Below are 20,316 nucleotides of genomic sequence, written 5' to 3'. Positions count from 1 at the left end.
GCCAGGGCGCCTCCTTACAGTAGTCAAATCAGTTAGGTTAAACCATAAGGCCATACATTCCCCTCTCTTTTGCAGAGAGATATAGAAAAGCTGGCAGTTTGCCCTGGTGTTAATGACGCCAACAACTGAGCCTGTTGTCACAGGGCAGGACAAAGGGGAAATGCATACTGGTCCTAATCTGGCAAAGGACTGAGCACCATTAACTCCCAGTACATCTGATTAGATCCTTCTAAATCCTGTCTGGCTGGAGTGGGCGTGGCTATGCAGAGTCACCAACAATTCCTTTGCTGTATTTACAGCAAAATCCATCCTGCAGCACAAGGAGACTATAGTGAGACAGAAGGGGAAGGTGACAAGGAACTGCTGTTTGATGTACCATGTTCCAGGAGCAAACGTCTGTGACTGATGTCGGAATCAGCAGTGCAAAACAATACTACTGGCAACAACTCACACCCCACGTGTGCTCCCATTGACAGGTTTATGTGTGCACCTTGCCAAAGGAGTACAAGTGACAGCTGTGCTGCCAGCACTGAGGGAGGAAGCTGACATGTTTGGTCTAGAAATCACCTGGATTAGAGGCTTGTGAATCCTTGGCATCTGCTTGTGTGCCAGCTCTATCCCCTGCCACATTTATGCTACTCTGGAGAGGAATGTACAGCGGAATTTAGGGACCTCCACCCGCATGATTCATGTTTGTCTCCTCACATGGGGAAACATGGGTTGGACATAGGGAGGGAAGGATTTGGATAATAGGCTATAAAGGTGGTATGGCCACCCACTTCACCTCCCTGCCTGTGCAGGATTGCTCCCTGCAGCATGGTCTCTCTAGTTCTCTATGAGGTGTTCTCTGCTGCGATCCAAAGGTTTTAAAGAGGAGCTATTTGACTCTAAAACCACAGAAAAAGCAGGTCCCTAGCAAGAGGGGCTCTGCAGTACCGGTGCTCTCAGCACCATGCTTCTCATGCCACCATTTGCAGTGCTGAATACTCTACCAGGACAGCTTTACCAACACCATGGGCAGCCAATAGCCTGCACTTTGGTCACCCTTGTGCTACCACAGCAGAAACCACCTCACTTTGATCTGATGCTCTGAGAAACAGTGAGATTAAACATCCACTTAATGTATATAACTGAGATGCTTTTAAACAAATCATCAGAAGTTCATGCTAATTCTGTGTACATGACTGAATACTGGAAGATGACACAACTCTTATCTTGTCACCTTATAGGATAGACCAGTATTCTTTCGCAGACATTTCAAAGTGAAGGAAAGGGCTCCATAGGCAAATGATTATAAAAACTGTCTCTGAACTCCTAGTGAGGGCCAGAACCTGAGATGTAGCTGCAAATCTCATTAAATTACCACCTCTCAGGATCAGGCCCTAAGCGAGCATGTTGAAATGCAGGGCCACATTCCCAGCTGATGCAATTCCATGTGTTCTAGAGTGCTGGGAGATCTGGAGCTATGCTGATTGATACCAGCTGAGCGTGTGGGACATAACAGCTTTCTCAAAGTTCACTTATGAGAGTTGCACTTGGAATATTTATGAAGTTGGTTGCTCATTTGAAAGAAAATAGAGCTGCAGCTGCTCATGGTAGCGACAGCTTTCTCTGTTGCTATCTATCTGGGAAGCCTTAAGATTCAACTGTAAAAGACGGGGTGCAGGTGGAGGAGGAGGAGTCTTGTTTCACTAATGATATGCTGAGTTTAAAACCAGAATACATTCAATTACACTCCTTGAAAATGCAGCAAGTTTAAAATCAGCGTATCAGCACAGAGAATCAGGCCCTCTAATACGTAACAAAGGACAGGATCATCTCTTTTTGGAGAAAGGGCTTTAGCAATTCATTTGGAAAGCTAGTTGCAGCTAACAAAAGACTGTGGAAAAACTAACTCAACTATGAGTAAATGGAGGTTTATGCCTGGAGCTCCATGTCAGGGGGGAGAAAAAAAAATCTGCCATATGCGTCTGGAATTTCTGTGCTTTCATCAAAACTACAATTCCTTTTGGTCAATGGGGCTGAGAGCATCAGAGGAGATTCTAGTGCATTTAATAGGAACATAACTTTAGGACAGGTTTAGGGTAGTACATTCATGCCTGAATGACCTCAGATACAAAGACACCATCTGCACTGGCAGAACCACACAGGGAAGCTTTACAAGTGCTTGTCTAAACAATGCCAAGCCCTAGCCAGAAGCGCTAGTATTATTATTAGACTGCATTCTCCATATTATTCAAACAAAAAAAAATCTTGCAATCTTTTTTGACAAATAGCTGGGGAAAAAAGATGACATTGAGGCGTGCTTTTCATTGTTCCTGTGAACAATGGTTTAGATTTTGGCTGAGCTCAGAGCCTTTGCAAATTGAATGTGAAATATCAGGCCACCATGAAAATTAAAATAATGTAAGAATACAAGAATGAAAAACTTATTACAAGATACTATACATTGCATCCAGTTATAAAAAACATGTATACTCTATTTTATTTGAGAATAATATATAATCATGTAATTGAAGATTCATAATACATATGCACAAGGGGTCAGAGTTAAGGCTGCATATGCCCAACTTTAACTTTGGCAAATTTGTTGCAGCCCTAAAGCCTATGCTTAAACATGTTTGGCCAATTGTCGGTCAAAAGGTCACATTGGTACTGTGTGCAACACCGTAGTGTGGTGTGCAACATTATAGAGCTGTGTGCCTATTCCCGCTCTTTTTCCCTGGTCACCTAAGGGTCAGGCTAGTGTCGTATGCAAAATACCAGTGTGCCGTGTGCAGATCCTGTTTACGTGGAGAGCACCAGCTTGGAACCTGGAAGGTGAAGGAGCTAGTAAAAGCCTTCGAATAAAACCATGTTTCCTGCCAAAATCTGCAGGAGTATCTGCGTGCTAGCTGAAAGGCCTGATCACCCTTTCAGCCAGGGTCTCCTCCGGATTTAGCCAGCTCAGGTGGTGTCATTTCAGATTAATTCCCACTAATTCGTCATGCCCTTGGCGTCTGTACTGCTGGTCAGCTGCGCCTGGAGTGTGGTACGTACATGTTAATCTCTGTAAATACTCTGTTTGTTTAGCCTCTTCCCTTTTTCCCTTCTCTTACTTGGTACCAAGTTGTGTATATAGTATATGAGAGCCATATTGTTGTATTGATTGCTATTGTGCTTAGTTGGTGTATTTTACAATATTCAGTTAATATTGTGTACAGTTTACTCAGTTTTGTGCATCTATTCTGGATTTTGAGTGAGCAGTTGGTCACAGATCATTTGGTTTCTTGTTGTTGGATGTGAATAGATTGTTTCAAGTTGTGTGTATATTCTTCTTCTAATAGTATTGTTAGTTGGTAAAAGTGCTCCTCCCCAGCCCAAGTTGCAACTTATCCCCATTAATAAACTGCCACGTGGTTTGAAGTTTCAATCTGTTACGTTTTGATTTTTCTCTCTCAATCAAATACTTAATCGAACCTGTATCGGTCTTGGACAAAATTCTGATTTTTTAAGTGCTAATTATCATGTTCATTCTTAGTGTACAGTTGATATAGTTGTGCAGTTATAGTTTTGTATGGAGTCAATATTAAAATTCATACTTAAAGAAAGCAGTTCTACATAGTAGAAATAAACCTAAAAAGGCAATTCCTGGAACAATCTTTTATTCTGAGAGGAAAAAGTTCCACTGAACAGAAATGCATAGTCAAAAAACAACATACTCTGACATTGCTAACCTGAGAAATTTAAATTACCCTTTATTTACAGACAAAATTACAGTATCTGAGTCTAAAATCTGCATTTCCTCACTAGCTCTTTCCTATTTGTAAAGTTCACATCATCAGGTGAAACTGACATGAGTAGTACAGACATTGTAACTGTATGCAAGAGATGAGATGTTTATATTGGAAACGCAGATCGACATCTCAGTCTACTTTATTCTATTCATCATGGTATCTCATTGCTTTGTGGTGAAGACGATGCAAACAAATTATTTAAAGTCTCTGAGATGTCCCTTTTCTCCCTTATTGCTTTCTAGTAACATAGTAGATTTATCAGTTAATTCTCTTACAGGCTTCTGATATGAACAATGCTTTTATTTTATTTGCGTATCCAGCCATTCCCCCTTCATATTCCTTCTTAACCCTCTTCATTTACATCTTACCTGCCATAGTGCATGCTTCTTTCTATCGGTTTCACTATGGTTGGATTTTCAAGTATGCCTTAAAAAGTATAGTTCATAAAAGGAGGCTATCACTGTTGTGAATTGTTTTTAATTAAGACATTTAAAAATATACTCAGCTCCACAAAACAGAGACAAGCATTTTAAACCCAGGATAAGTCCATTTAAACCTGCCTTTGACATTTCCTGACCAGTCATAGATTGACATGCCACCATATAGGCTGGCAGCATAGAATAGCAACAGAGAGGCTCTTACATATGTTTTAGGAGCTGGGTACCACAAATGTTACCCAGAAATTATACTGGGGATTTTCCTGACCTAAACACTGGTTTTTAAATGAGATTCTGAATATCACTCAGTAGAGTTTTAACACAAATGCTATTCAGTTTGCACAAATTGTAGAGAACAGCTCATCTCTTCACATAAAAGCTTTCAGAGCTTTTAATTTAGTGAGTTACTGTTTATTTTAATGAGTATCCTAGGAGATGATTTGGCATTAGTAGGGGAAGATTAATGTGTGTACTAACCCAACTTGAAAGTTCACTCAATTTGCACAAAAAAAAATGAAAAGCTTAAACTCTCAATAAAAATTCAGCTCTTTTCTCCCACTGTGGTTTCTAGCACGTGCTTCATCAGAGCAAGAGTAAGTAAGGCATCTGGAAAAAAATCAGGTCAGAGAAAATGACTTCCCAAATTTATATCAAGGCTTTGATAATTAGAATTGTGTACCCCATACTTCAAGGCGCACTGGCTGAAGTGGTGCCAAATGACTGTAATGTTCTATTTGTGCTGCTGTGGCAACAGGTCTGTCGGTATTTTTGTTATAACTCTCCACTTCAGGAACAAACTAAATGCAGCTCCTGCAGAAATCTCTAGGAGTTTATCCATTGACTTCAGTGGCAACCAAGCTTTAACATCAAGGGACTTTTTTTGGTGAAAGACCTGATCCTGCAAACTTTACCCATATGAGAAATCCTCATTCAAGGAGTCCTTAGTCAGTACCTTAGCCATAAAATGACACCTGATACAGATAGGATTTGCCTAAGGCAGTGTTTCCCAAACTGTGGTTTGAAGAGCATTTTCTGAGGGCCATAAATAATTGGCTGTTCAGAGAATGCAGCTCCTCCTCCTTGTCTCTAGCTGCAAAATAATGCCCAAAGAAGTTAAAATATATTAAATATACTCCTGATGTTACACTTCCATGTCAGCAATGTTGTAGTTGCCACAGGAATGTTATTCAGTCTCCAGCTGGAGGGGAGGTAGTTCTTGCAATCACCAGTGAGAATGGAGATTGTCCAGAAGCCAATGCCTATTGAGGTGTAATTTGTTGTGACTCTGATTTAAGTCTATTTTAATAAATAACTAACTAAATAAATAAAAAATCTCTTTGGTGGTTTTATTCCTAAACACAAACCTTCTTTTCCCCTGAAAAACTAAGAAGCTTTACCTCAAAACCAACTGATTTTAACAACAATGTTCTGCAGATAAGGCTACATTGTTTTTTCAATTATTATTTTAGAAACTAACTATTGTGCACATTAACTTTTTGCAGGGCCTATGTATTACCTCAGGCCCTATGTATTACCTCATTAAACTAACGACTGAAAACATGGTAGTGTGTGGGTTGCTGATCTGTTGAGGTAAAAAACCCCCGACACAGTATATCACAGTAACTGTTCTGAACTATGGTGTGAGCCATGCTATATTTATCATGTAATAATTGTTCACATCACCTTCAAATAAGTCTTTTTTTTTTAACCAAATTACTTACATGGACAAGTTTTGGTTCTCTCAATGCCTCCTTGAAAAGGATCAGGGGAATTAAAATAAAGACAAAGCCTATGAACTTGAATTAGACAATTTTAAAATAGAGTTAATGTCAATAATACAGGTTATTTCACTGACTTTTGCTTATGCTTTTGCACAAGAAAGAGCAGTAAGAGTGATAAAAGGACATAAGTGAATGTCTGTGTGCTGGTCTGGATTTTCAGATGTAACTGCAAATTTCTGTAACTTTGCTGAGATTAAAGTGTGATTGTGTATTAAAGTTACTGAAACGATATTGTAAGCTTTCATGTTCATTATATCTTGATTTCCAAATCAAATTTGCTCAATTTACAAATACAAACTGTGTTTTTTCTCATGGAAGTCACAGAATCATAGGGACCTTAAGAGATCTAGTCCAGCTTCCATGCTGAGACAGGACCAAGTAAACCTACACAACCCCTGGAAAGTTGCGTAATCTGTTTTAAAAAACCATCTATGATGTGGATTCCACAACCTCCCTTGGTAACCTATTCCAGTGGTCAACTATCCTTATCGTTAGAAAGGATTTCCTAATTAACATATATCTTCTGTGCTGCAGGTTAAGCTCATTACTTCTTTTGTCTTCCCAGGTGAAATGTCTTGGCCTAAGCAGGTTTCTTACCTATCTTCAATTTCCAGTGGCTTCAGCCCCTCCTTGATTGAAGGGTCCAACTTTCTCAGCTTGCAGAGCTCTGGCCCCTTCTGTCTGTCTTGTAATGGATGCCAAAGATGGCCTCTGTCCTTGCCTATATCTTACAAAGTTCAATGACTTTAGAGAGGCAACATAAGATAATGTAAGAACATAAGAACGGCCATACTGGGTCAGACCAAAGGTTCATCTAGCCCAGTATCCTGTCTTCATACGCTTCAAAGGGAATGAACAGAACAGGAAAATTATAGAGAAATCCATCACCTGTCTATTCCCTCAGGGACACTCAGAGCATGGGGGTTACATATATGACCATTTTGGCTATTAGCCATTGATGGACCTATCCTCCATGAACTTATTTGGTTCTTTCTTGAACTCGTTTATACTTTTGGCCTTTACAACATCCCCTGGCAACAAGTTCCCCAGGTTGACTGTGTGTTGTGTGAAGAAGTACTTCCTTTGGTTTGTTTTAAACCTGCAGCCTATTAATTTCTATTTCCAACTGATAAGGCCTCAGTTGGAGTATTGTGTCCAGTTCTGGGTGCCAAATTTCAGGAAGGATGTGGACAAATTGGAGAAGGTCCACAGAAGAGCAACAAAAAGCATGACCTATGAGGAGAGGCTGGAAAGACTGGGTTTGTTAGAGTGGAGATGGGGTGGGGGGACATAACATTTTCAAGTACATATAAAGTTGTTACAAGGAAGTGGGTGAAAAATTGTTCTTTAACCTCTGAGGATAGGACAAGAAGCAATGGGCTTAAATTGCAGCAAAGGAGGTTTAAGTTGGACATTAGGAAAAATTTCCTGTCAGGGTAGTTAAGCACTGGAATAAATTACCTAGGGAGGCTGTGGAATCTCTGTCATTGGAGGTTTTATAAGAACAAGCTAGACAAATGCCTGTGAGGCACAGTTTAGTTATTACGTATGCCTGCCTTGAGTGCAGGGGACTGGATTAGATGACCTCTTGAGGTCCCTTCCAGTCCTATGATTCTATTGTTGGCTCATATTCAATTTATCTTTTTCAGCATAACTACTGACTAGTACAATTGTAGTTGTGCATTTGATCTTCCCTTCCTAAGTGAAGTACTTTGCACTTGTCTTCACTGAATTTCATCTTACTGATTTTTAGATCAATTCTTCAGTTTATCAAGGTCATTTTGAATCCTTATATTCTGTCTTCCAAAATGCTTGCAACCCTTCCGAGCTTGGTGTCATGCACAAATTTTATAAGCATATTCTCCATTCCATTATCCAAACCATTCATGCAAATATTGATTAGTACCAGACCCAAATGTGACATACCCAGGTACAATCCAGAGCAGTGAGTAACTGTGTCACCCCTGCCATGTGACCTGGGATGCCCTTTACACTCCTTACTACTGTAGCAACCAACCTGGACTGCCCACAATCAAACAGCCTCCAGCATGTAAGTCAGTTCCAGCTATGTCTGTGTGTGCTGCAGCCAGCCAGCCAGCTGTTGGCTGTTACCAGCCTTAAAGATTACCAGAATGTGAATCCAGTTCCAGATTTCCACCCCCTCTCCCTCAAAAAAAGCAGCAGGTTTAAAACAAACAAAGGGAGGTATTTCTTCACACAACGCACAAACTCTTTGCCAGAGGATGTTGTGAAGGCCAAAACTATAACAGGGTTCAAAAAAGAACTAGATGAATTCATGGAGAACAGGCCCATCAATGGCTATTAGCCTGGATGGGCAGGGATGGTGTTCCTAGCCTCTGTTTGCCAGAAGCTGGGAATGAGTGACAGGGAATGGATCACTTGATGATAGCCTGTTCTGTTCATGCCCTCTGGGATACCTGGCACTTGGAAGACAAGTTACTGGGCTAGAGGGACCTTTGGTCTGACCCAGTATGGCCATTCTTATGTTCATCTTCCCCCGCATCCATTAGATCAGTAACCCTGTCAAGGAAGGAAATCAGATTGGTCCATGTGTGGCACATAATGCTGCTGGGGCGGGGGCCCTCTGAAAAATCTCTACCCAACACGGGCCCAGGGCTGGAGAAGCTCTCACTCCCTGCTACAGCCCTGGTGCTGCAGCAGGAGCACAGAGCTTTTTCTGGTCTTGGGGCCGCAGCGGGAAAGGAACAAGTGGAGGGGGGGCACAGGGGGGAGAAGAGACAGAATGTGGGTGAAACAGGATCTCGGCCATAGGGGAATAGACTGAATGGGGTGGGGACACAGGCAGAAGGGGCACCACAGGGAGGGGCTCTGGGCTCAGAGCTCCAGACAGGGCAGATAGCTCCACCACTTTCCCAGTCGATTGTGGCTCTCAGCGCCCCTGCCCCAGCCAGGGCCACAAGGGGAGGGGGACTGTGAGTGGGGGTGAGGTCTTGGGCGGAAAAGGTGGGGCAGGGAGCTGGCCTCCCCAAGGGAAGCTTCAGCCCTGCCCATGGCTTGGTCCTGAAACTCAAAACAGGCTTGGAGTTAAATGCAGTTCTTTCTTTCTCATATATCCCTATTAATACATAAAAATTTGCAAACCAAATTAAGCCTTGTTACATCTGGGCATGCCCATTGAAGGCTAATAGAACCACAATTCAGCTTCTCCCTTGAAGAACACTTAAAAGAAAAATTATGAAGATTACATACAATACTTTAAGAATTATATGTAGACACATATAATTTTCAGAAAAACAATATCTTTTCCTTAGATGAAAGCTGCTATTGAATTTATACTTGTCAGCAGCAGCTCCAGTCAGGTGATACAGAGCCTGGGACCTAGGGAGAATCAAGGCTTAACTGGCCCATGATGACCCTCTAAACTACACCCAGGAGCTGGTACCTGTTCCAGATGGTGGCTCGTTAGCCAATTAGCAAAGGAGAAGCTGAGTTCTAGAATTCTGTTGGCACGGCATAAATAGGAGGCAGCTCAACTAGGAAGGTAGATCCCAGCTGTGAGAAAGGAAAGTGCTGTTCCTAAACAAGGCCTGGGCTTACAAGCTAGGGAGAATCAGTGCTGGCTCCTGTAAGGAAAAGCTCTGAGTTATGGCTTAGAGGTAAGAGGGTGATCCCCAAAGGAAGGTGGTCAAAGCACTAGGGAAGGGAGGCAGTATGGGATGCTTGTTGTTGGGTCTGGGAGGCTAGCGTTTGGGTGCTTTTAGAGAGGCCCAGCAGTTTGGGGCTGGAGAGCTGAATGACAGGAGTAGAGCTGGGAGGCAGTCTGGGATGGTGGTGTAAGAGGGTAACAGAAGAAGCCAATACAAGAAGGGTAGGCTTTGGGGTGGGGGGAGCCCTGAGTTAGGGCATTCAGGGGAAAAAAAAGGCTGGCGGGGTAGAGCACCTGTTTGTTGTAGTTGGACTCCCAGCAGGGGGAAAGCCAGGGGAGCTGGAACTCCGACAAGAGTGAGGGAAAAAATACTGAGTTGAGCCCAGGACGGATGAAGGACCTTTTGTTTCCCAACTGGGACTCTGAGTATTCAGAAGAGGTTTGAACTGTGGGCTTGGCTGGATGGCTGAGCTATGGAAGACCCAGGTAGCCTGCAGGTGGTGGCAGAGCTGAGGATACTGGTAATATCTGACACTGAGGCAACGGGGCACTCCAAGGATGTGTGCCCTATAACATCCTGATTGAAAACCAACTGACATCAATGGGAGCCTTTCCTTGGACTTCAGATCAGACCCAGTATCTCAGAAACCAGCAGAAGGGGGAAAAAAGGAACTTTCAACACTGTTGTAAGGCCAGTTTTAAGTCAGCATTTAGGTAATATAACTCTGACCCTAGGAGCACCTCCGTGCCAGATGGCATGGAGCTCCGTAGTATGGAGCAATGAATCTCAGCTAGTCTGGCCAGCTCGGTGCACCTCACACACTAAATCCAATGGGGGCATTTAATGTCATCAGAAAACTAAGAACTCACTGGTCAGTATTCTGATGTATGTACAATTAACCTGCAAAGAACTATACTAATGTGCTGGAAATATGTAACTAAAAATGTCTACACCATGCATATCAGGGGAAGTTGATACAGATGTTTTTCCAGACAAAGGAAAGGGGCTGACACCTCAAGCCAAGTGTGGCAAGGGCAAGTGGGCCAGCCATTTGTATCGTAGACTGCAAGATTATGTGCATTGTGAAAGTCACACATTGAGGATGAGCCAGCAGGGGAAAGGAACTATCTGGGGATACACTTCAGGATTATATATTTCAAATATTTACTGGACTATATCCTCCACCACAGGAGACAAAGAAACTCAAGCACTTAAAGCTATGTAATTGATCCTCAGCCAGGACTAGCCAGCCATGCTGGAAGAATGACTATAGGGAGAACTGTTTTGAACAAAGACTATAGTTTGTTGCATTTCAGTTTTAGAAGCATATTTTTGCAACCATTTCTATCACTTAAACCTATGTCTATGTTAATGAACTTTTTAATTTTATATAAATCAACTAAGGGCTATGGTTGAAGGGAAGAGTGAGAGAACCCCAGGTAAGTTAACCAGCTGCTGTGTACTGCCTTGTTAAAGGAGTGGCAAAATTGATAGTTTTGTGGGTGCTACAATAAGAGGGGACTGAGCACTGCAGAAAGATGTCTCTGGGGAGAACTTGGGTCTGGAAGGGTTATGGAGGTCCCTCTGCAATGAGTAATTGGGTGGTGGATGCTGGGTGAGACCTGCATGCTTGTAGGCTGGCTGTTGCTGTCTAGGCTGTGAGCCACAGCAACACAACATTCAACAAATCCAGAGTTGCAGGGCAGGTGGTCACCGAATGCTTTACTGGCCAGGGTAAATCCTAAAGGGTCACAATAACCACTTTTAAATTTATCCTTTTTGAAATATAGGTTGATCTAAAAAAGGGGTTAACCAACTTATCTTGCAACAATTTTGAACTAAATATCTTTTTTGATTTTTATACATATTTCCTAAATATATTTACATAAGAAATAATATCACATCAACATTATTTTTTAAACATAAAGAAATTTATTTTTCACACAAGTATTTACAGAAAAACGTACTTTTTTTGGAAGCTGCTGAAGTTTAATAAATTTCTCCTGAAAGAAAAGTCATATCTTTGCATTATAAAAACATATTGCCTTTGCTATGTGAAAACCTGGTGTTTAACTCTCTGGATTTCTTTATCAGGGCTTTCTTTTGAACTTCATCAAATCGATTGACTTGGAGGTCCTGGTCTCGGTCAAATGGCCTTCTCTCTTGAGGTTTCTTATCTTCAATTGCTTTGCTCTTTAATTTTTTATGATGCATATCCATGAGAGATTCTGATCTTTTTGAGTCCTGGAAATAGGGGAAGAAGGAGGGTGAATATTGCAGAATGATGGTGAAATATAGCAAAATCAAAAATGACTTAACCATCCTGACTCTTGACACAATTTATGAGAAATTCCAGAAACACAAGATAAGTTACTGGGCAACATGAAAGTAAATAAAATTCAATGTAGATGAGTGCAGGGTAACTCAAATTAGAAACACACACTCTTATACACTGTTCTAAAATAGGGTTCTTACCTCCTGAAACTATCACTGTAGACTGAATATGAAGTTTCAAGAAAGGACTAAAAATTGGTTTTAATTCAGCAAAATACTTAAGCATTTGATTAGTCCACTGAAGTCAATAGGACTAGTCACATGCTTGAAGTTAAGTACAGGCTTAGGTGCTTTGCTGAATTAGGGTCTTATGATTTTTCAGAACCTGATGCTGCTGTCGTACAAGTCAATGATAAAACTCCCATTGATTTTTAAACAGGAGCAACATCAGTCCCAATAGGGGATGTGGTTCCATCCTCTGAAAGCAAAGTATGTATGTCCTGCTATGGCTAGGCAGTTCCTTGTACTCCCATCCTATTGCAAACCTGTGAAAAGGCCTGACACAAACTGGTCTAAGCAAATCTGCTTCTATCTTTTTGTATTATTAATCTGACATCTACATGAAGACAAGCTTTTTGTTAAATTCTATTTTGCCTTATGCTTATTCCCCACTTGTAGTCACCATCTTCTGTGATATCAAATTGTTGCTGTGGAAAATCATTACATCACAGGCCAGATTAATTCCTGGTGTAATTCCATTGCCTTTAATAGAGTTACACCAGAGGATTGATAGTGCCAACTTATCACTGCAGATCCTAAAAAGGAACCATTTTAAGATATAAAGTACTTTCCAGGCAAGTGTCCTTGGTAGGAAATCAATAGAGAAAGAAAAAGGAAGAAAAGCCACTTGAAAATGACCTAAGACTTGTTTCTATGCAGAACATTTTTCAAAACCTTTTAAGAGGCATCAGCTAACCTTGCATATACTATTACTGTGCAAGTTTCTCTCTGGTAGAGGGGATAACAGAATACAACTTAAAAGAACTGCATTTATGTAATGTCCACAACTGAACAAGGAGCAAGAAATACAGAGAAAATTCAAGACTGTACACTAATAGCTCTGGATCTGCAAGCCCTATAAATCTAAAGATACATTACCTAATGAACTGCAAATAAATTATCAAGAGTGCCCCATAAACTCAATTCTTCTAATATAAACCAAGGTTGCTGTTCTTAGTTAATTGTTTTCTCTTAGGTGATTTGACTGTCTTCCAGCTGATGGCTGTAAACAAGGGAGAAAAGGAAGGGGCAGCTGTAGGACAGACAATAGTCCATGCTGTGAGACAGCAGTGGGTGGGGGAGGGAAGTGATTGTGAAGCTATGAGGCTCAGATTTTTAATTACCAATATTTGTCCATGAAAACCACAACTGCTTTGGCAGAAACTAAGGAATATTTCCAAGTAAAAATGTTGCCCGAAAGGCAGACAATTATGGTATTGATCTCTTAAGCACACTGAGCCTCCTTTGGATGGTTCTGTATTTTAAACGTTCAATTAAACCTGTAATGCTGTTTTCTTCCAGGGATGCCTGTAATTCAGTGAAGTCTTTTATTGTTTGACTTAAACTGTCTATTTCCAGCAACAGAAGTTCTAACATAGGAATTGTTTAAGTAAAACACAAACTGAAACTCATCTAAGAAAATACATTTAAAAACCTACACAGACACTATTTTTCAGCAGCAGCGGGAGGGCCCAATCTTGCTCTTGTTCAAGTCAATGAGAAATTCTCTAATGGCTGCAGGTTTGGGTCCCAGAAGAGAAGAATGTAGTAATATCACCATGGAAACCAACTGTGCTAGGTTTGAGAAACCAAAAGAGGTAAGAATTAAAGGAAACCTAGAAGGAAAAAGGATTTTGTGCTTATACTTACATTGTATGAAGACAGCTGCTCAGCCAGTCTCTTGTCTCTTGCCGATAATACAATTTCTTCATCACCTTTACTGGCTGACTTCTTTGCTTCTTGCATTTCCTGATGAATGGAAGCAGACTGCAATTATTAGCAGGAAGCATACTTGAAGTAAGTGACAAATCTATATTTATCTTGCTTAAATATTAGAGGAGCAGGTCAAGATAGAGCCTTTGTACCTCTGCCCCTCGACAATTTTTGTTCTGCTTGATAAGAAACAGCCTGGTCACACTGTAACTGGCTGTTCGTTAAATTGATACAGAACAATAGACATCCCAGGCCATCGCAGACAGATATAATGTTTAATGTAAGAAGGAAAATAACTACTTTAGATATGAAATTTCTGTGTTTGGGAACATGAGAGCACTTTTATTAGATTATCCCTGAATGGCAGAGGTGAACTCTGAGAAGACTGATCATATAGACTGTCTGCATGTTTATACGAATGAATAAATGCTCACTTGGGCTTTCCTCTCTCTGTCAGCTGGAGTATCTGTCCAAATTGACTTATCTCCTGACTTCTCATCTGTTCTTCTCTTGAAAGTTCTTGGGCCCAATCCAAAGCCTTTCAATTCTGGTGGAAGCTCAGTCATCCAAGACTCCCTTGAAACTTGCTTGGACCCATCCTTGAAGGAAAAAAAAATCATAGTGGGAAAGTTAATTGTGGATTCTTCTAGATAACGTTTTATTAAGTGCGACAGTCATTTAGCATCTTCAATATATACAGGTGAGCTTGCTAAAATTCATACAAATCTTTTTAGGCCAAGAAAACATGCACAGTCAAAATTATTAACTTACATCATCTGAAGTAAGTTTTTCTTTCATTCGCTGAGCTCTGCGTTCAAAGTCTCTAGTTACACTGGATTCTATTGGTCCTTTTGCAGGCATTGGACCTATGACAGCGTCATCTTCCTCACTATCTGTTGCCTTCCAAAAATAAAATAAGACCTCTATCAACCATAATAGGTCACTATAGAAATATTCTTAGCTATAAACCCAACTGTCTTCTCAAACAGGCCTATGACCAATAATTTCTTTCAATTCATATTAAGAAACAGGTGTATTATAAATACAAATTACTTGTATATCCAAGCATTTAAAAGCTGTCCAGTCCCAGCTCTAACTCCCCTTGTCTTTAACAGAAACCAAATTATTTCTAATCTCTACACTTATGAAAGTGTCATCAGTGGTGGTCAATAGAATTCTTGCCAGAGGCACATTAATAATGCACTTTTCTTGTTAAGATGTGTAGAATAATCAACATCAGGATGATATCTTTTGATATTCTACTCACTCTGTCACTCCAGTGATAAACGATTAACATCAGAAACAAGTGAAGTGTACATGTACAACTCTGATATCACGGGCACCAATATCTTCCATTACTGCCATCAACATTCTGAATGTATTGCCATAGATGTGGATTGCATTTTACACAGCAAGAAAAGAGCTTAGAATCTAAACTGATCACAGTAAGACTGGATGTTGGGAGGACGACAACAAGAAAGGGTGGGGGTGGAAAGAAGGAAGGAATAAACAGAATATAGTTATGGAATTGCTTCACTGGTACAGCACATGCTGTGCTAGTTCCTAGTTAAGGTTTGGTTTGTGTGTGGTGGTTTTTTTTGTTAATTTCCTTTCGACATTGTTTAAAATTGAATTTATATTTGAAGGATCGTTGGGGAAAGTCAGATCTGAAGAAGGCTGGATGGAGTACAGAATAAAAGGAGATATTCCAGGTTTAGAGTGCTGAATGGGAGATGGCACAAAAGTCCATTTAAGAAGTGGAAATGGAAGGACACAAGTTCTGCAAAAGAGACTGCCAAGTGATTAGCGATGAGCTGTACTAAGTGGCAGAGTTGTGCAAAGCCTTGAAAATGAGAATAAAGAGTTTGACACTGATATAAAGGTGGGGCCTATTAAGTGGAATAAATGCATTCAAGTGGCAGAGGAGACTGGTGGCATCTATTTGTAACCTACAAGGCAACAACAGGGCTGGCACAGCCTAGATAAGTAAGCTTGAGTGGCAAACAAGCTGGTGGCTCTGGTACTTCCCTACCACCACTGTGAGCAAGGCCACCTCTTCCTGGAGGCAGGGGGTCACAACATGATCAACAGTCCTCAGTACCTCAAGAACCATTTCAATGAACAAGGGTGTCCCTCCCTACCCCCAGTCAGTAAGAAAAAACAGGGACCCAATCTGTATTTTGTAAGGGAATTTTGTGGCAGGCTTTAGACACACCCTGAATGTTGGAGGAAGGCAAGAGAGTAAGATGACAATAGGGCTGTGGGCCCACAAAACTGACAACTGTGGAATTATCTAATAGGAAGAGGAGGGATTTATTTTGGGGGTGAGATGGTTTTGGCATGCTGAGTTTCAATTGACAGGTGGGCTTCCAAACAGTAGATGAGGCCATGGCAGAAAAGAGTGGAGGGGGGGGGAAAACCACCGCCAGACTTCAGTGTAAAAGAAGTTACTCACCTTGTGCAGTAAGGATGGTTCTTCAAGATGTGATTCACTATGGGTGCTCCACTGCAGGGGTGCTTGCTTCCCTGCACTGCTGATTGGAGAACTTCAGTAGTAGTGTTGATTTAGACAACAAATGCGGGCTAACCCCCCCTCAGTTCCTTCTCTACTGCTGTATCCTAGACAAGAACTCTGGAGAACAGGGAAGGAGGGTGGTCTGCGGAGCACCCATGGGGAACACATATTGAAGAACTATAATTACTGCACAAAATGAGTAACTTCTTTGATTAGCGTCCATATGGGTGCTCCTCTGCAGGTAACTCCTGAGCACTATCTTTATGGGCGTGTTGAGACTTCAAAGTCAGGTCAGTTACAGATGACTCTACTGTGGAGCTGAAGATGGCATAGGAGGTGGAGTCTCTAGTGATCATGCAACGTTCTGTGAAAGTGTGGACTGCTCATGTTGCTGCTCTATAGATGTCTAAGAACACCTTGAAGGTGATGGCTGAGGAGATTGACCTTGTGGAGGGTGTGCAAATAGTATCTGGAGAGGTCATATTACAAGGTTGATCACACTGTCTAATCCAGTTTGACACCCATGTGGAGAGTCTCTGGGCTGAGATAGCGGCACCCTTGGATCTCTCTGCAACAGCAAGAAAAGGTCTATAAGACATCCTGAAAACCTTTGTACTATCCAGGTAGGCTTGGGCTCTTCTGAGGTCTAGCATGTGTAATATAGCCTCTCGGTGAGGTTTGGTTTAAAAGGTTGGAAGTTGAATCAGTTGATTCATGTGAAATATGGAGGTTAACTCATATCAAAAAAATTAACTGTGATTAAAACAATTAATTGCAATTAATCACACTTAAGCAACAGAATACCAAGTGAAATTTATTAAATATTTTTGGCTGTTTTTCTAAATTTTCAAATATTGATTTCTATTACAACACAGAATACAAAGTGTACAGTGTTCACTTTATTTTTGATTACTAATATTTTCACTCTAAAATGATTTCAATTCACACCATACAAGTACTGTAGTGCACTCTCTTAATTATGAAAGTGCAACTTACAAATATAGGTTTCAGAGTAGCAGCCGTGTTAGTTTGTATCCGCAAAAAGAACAGGAGTACTTGTGGCACCTTAGAGACTAACAAATTTATTAGAGCATAAGCTTTTGTGGGCTACAGCCCACTTCATCAGATGCAAATGTATATTTTTTTACGTAATTGCATTAAAAAATAAAACAATGTAAAACTTTAGAGCCTACAGGTCCACTCAGTCCTACTTCCTTTTCAGCCAATCGCTAAGACAAATAAGTTTGTTTACATTTACAGGACATAATGCTGCCTACTTATTATAGAAAATGTGACCTGTAAGTGTGAATGCTTGTTCTCACTTTTGTAGCTGGCACTGCAAGGTATTTACATCCAGAAATGTTAAAAATTCATATGCCCCTTCATGCTTTGGCTACATTTCCAGAGGATATGCTTCCATGCTGATGATGCTCGTTTAAAAAATGCATAATTAAACTTGTGACTGACCACCTTGGGGAGAATTGTACATCTCCTGTTCTGTTTTATCCACATTCTGCCATATATTTCATGTTATAGCAATCTTGGATGATGACCCAGGACATATTCGTTTTAAAAATACTTTCACAGCAGATCTGACAAAATGCAAAGAAGGTATCAGTGTGAGACTTCTAAACAGCTACAGCACTCGACCCAAGGTTTATGAATCTCAAGTGCCTTCACACCTTGTCCCTCTCAGATTTTGGGAGAATGCTTTCAGATGTCTTAAAGGAGCAACACTCTGTTGTGGAAACTACAGAATCCGAACCACCGAAAAAGACAATCAACCTTCTGCTGGTGGCATCTGACTCAGATGATGATGATGATGATGAACATGAGAGAGTCTGCTCTGCTTTTGATCGTTATTAAGCAGAACCTGTCATCAGCATGGACATGTCCTCTGGAATGGTGGTTGAAGCATTAAGGGACATATAAATCTTTAGCACATCTGGCACGTAAGTATCTTGCAATGCTGGCTACAACAATGCCATGCAAATACCTGTTCTTGCTTTCAGGTGACAGTGTAAACAAGAGTTGAGCAGCATTATCTCCTGCAAAGTGTAAACAAACTTGTTTGTCTGAGCAATTGGTTGAAGGAGGACTGAGTGGACTTTAGAACCTAAAAGTTTTACATTGTTTTTGAATGCAGTTTTTTGTATATAATTCTACATTTGTAAATTCAACTTTCATGACAGATTGCACTACAGTATTTGTATTAGGTGAATTAATATACTATTTCTCATTTTTAATAGTGCAAATATTTGTAATGATTATGGTACACTCTATTCTGTGTTGTAATTGAAATCAATATTTGAAAATGTAGAAAACATTCAAAACTACTTAAATAAATGGTATTCTATTAATAGTGCAATTTTTTAATTACTTGACAACCCTAGTTATAAAACTAAACATGGCACCAATTCTGGCATATCTTACACCTTCACCACCACTATATATTAACTTACTGTAAAGTTCCCTGCTAAGTTACATCCCAGCAGGAGTTGGGCAGTCAGAGGAAGTAGTGAAAGAGGAAAGACACCAAGGGCAATGGGAGGGAGTAATGAAGAGCACAATTTTGAAAGAAATCTTAAATAGGGAAGAGAGTAAAGGCGAAGAAAAATGACCATTTCCCATCCTAAAGCACACTATGATCTGACACATAATTGAAGATAACATACAAAGGAGGAGGGGGGAGTGCTTGTGCCCAATTTTTACTTCCTTATGATGGATAAAGGAAGCATGCAGAGGTGTGTTTTGTTTTGTGTTTTTAAACACACAATTCAGGCCTCATCTACCCTCCAACGCTAGACCAATTGAAGAACCACTGTCAATCACAAAAGACAAGCAACTGAGAAGATGAGATTTTTAGACATGCTCTTTAAAACTCTGGGGTTGAAGTGTAATACAAAATGAAGACTTTGAAGAAACTGTCATTGTTAAATATTCAACACCCCTGCTCCTTCAAAATAAGTGTAAGATCTCATACTAAGTAGTCTAACAACTCTTTATATCTAGTATGAGACTCTTCTAAGCTCAGCACTAACTTACTTTCAGGATTTCTCTCCAGCCACTGCAGGAGTGCTGGGCTAGATGGTAGTTTGGGAAGCAGCCCCAGATTACTGCCTCTGTTCCCAGTACAAGAGTGAAGTTCCCAGGTATGGGGTGGTTGGGAATTCACTGTACCCCTCACTACTCAACTGTCGATGGGCATTGCCCCAGGTTTCCGGGAATGTTGTTTAGAGTCCATCAAGACATGCTGACCATCTGACTGTCTCTTTCCCAGAGAGAGGGAAGTGAAAACCATTTACTTGGGATTTGCTGGCATTTTGGGTCCTGGGAAGGGAAACTTGTTTGAACTCTACCACAATAACCTCTAGGGAAGAGGTTATCACACCAATAAAAAAGAGAGAAAGTGAGGGGACACTTGTTTGACTACAAGTCCACAGGCCTGACTTAATTCAGTCTACAACACCCATCCTTCAGCAAAACCAAGAAAGAACAGACTTTGTGGCAAAGAACAAGTTTGCCACAGTTACTTTAGAACACCTGCTGCTTGCACCCTCACCCCTCTTTTTCCCCACACCTCAAAACATTTCCTCTGCTTTGTCCAGCTCCTTGCTTCTATCCTGCTCCTTGCCAACTCCCCATCTTCATGTTTGCTCCAACTCACTTGTTAGATCATTAAACTTAGATTGTAAAATCTACAGGGCAGAGATTATTTTTTTTCTAAATCCCTTGAAGTGCCTAGCATGCTCAAGCACAATATAAATGAAAAGGTGGGCAGAGAAACTTACTTCTCTGCTGCATAACCCCTTTTCAGACAGGATTCTGCAGTTGCAGTTCAGAAGCTACTTGATTAGCACTGATTATTTATACTGCAGTGGCACCCAAAATGAGCCAGACGCTTTCCACTTA

General features: G+C 40.8%; 1 protein-coding gene across 2 annotated transcripts in view; it reads right to left on the bottom strand.

The window, feature by feature from the left end:
- Positions 1-11,532: 11,532 nt before the first annotated feature.
- GPALPP1 (GPALPP motifs containing 1) overlaps positions 11,533-20,316 on the bottom strand; it is a 30,902-nt gene continuing 22,118 nt past the window's right edge. For both annotated transcript variants that reach the window (XM_075061574.1, XM_032781753.2), the window contains exons 5-8: positions 14,661-14,789; positions 14,324-14,488; positions 13,827-13,925; positions 11,533-11,867 (exon numbers count right to left, since the gene is read on the bottom strand). In XM_075061574.1, coding sequence (XP_074917675.1) covers positions 11,652-11,867; positions 13,827-13,925; positions 14,324-14,488; positions 14,661-14,789 — 609 coding nt within the window. In that variant the 3' untranslated portion in view covers positions 11,533-11,651. The remainder of the gene's footprint in view (positions 11,868-13,826; positions 13,926-14,323; positions 14,489-14,660; positions 14,790-20,316) is intronic.

The sequence above is a fragment of the Chelonoidis abingdonii genome, chromosome 1 (assembly GCF_003597395.2).
Source record: "Chelonoidis abingdonii isolate Lonesome George chromosome 1, CheloAbing_2.0, whole genome shotgun sequence".
Lineage (NCBI taxonomy): Eukaryota > Metazoa > Chordata > Testudines > Testudinidae > Chelonoidis > Chelonoidis abingdonii.
Note: the sequence above shows the minus strand (reverse complement) of the source record. Positions and strands in the feature narration are given on the sequence as shown.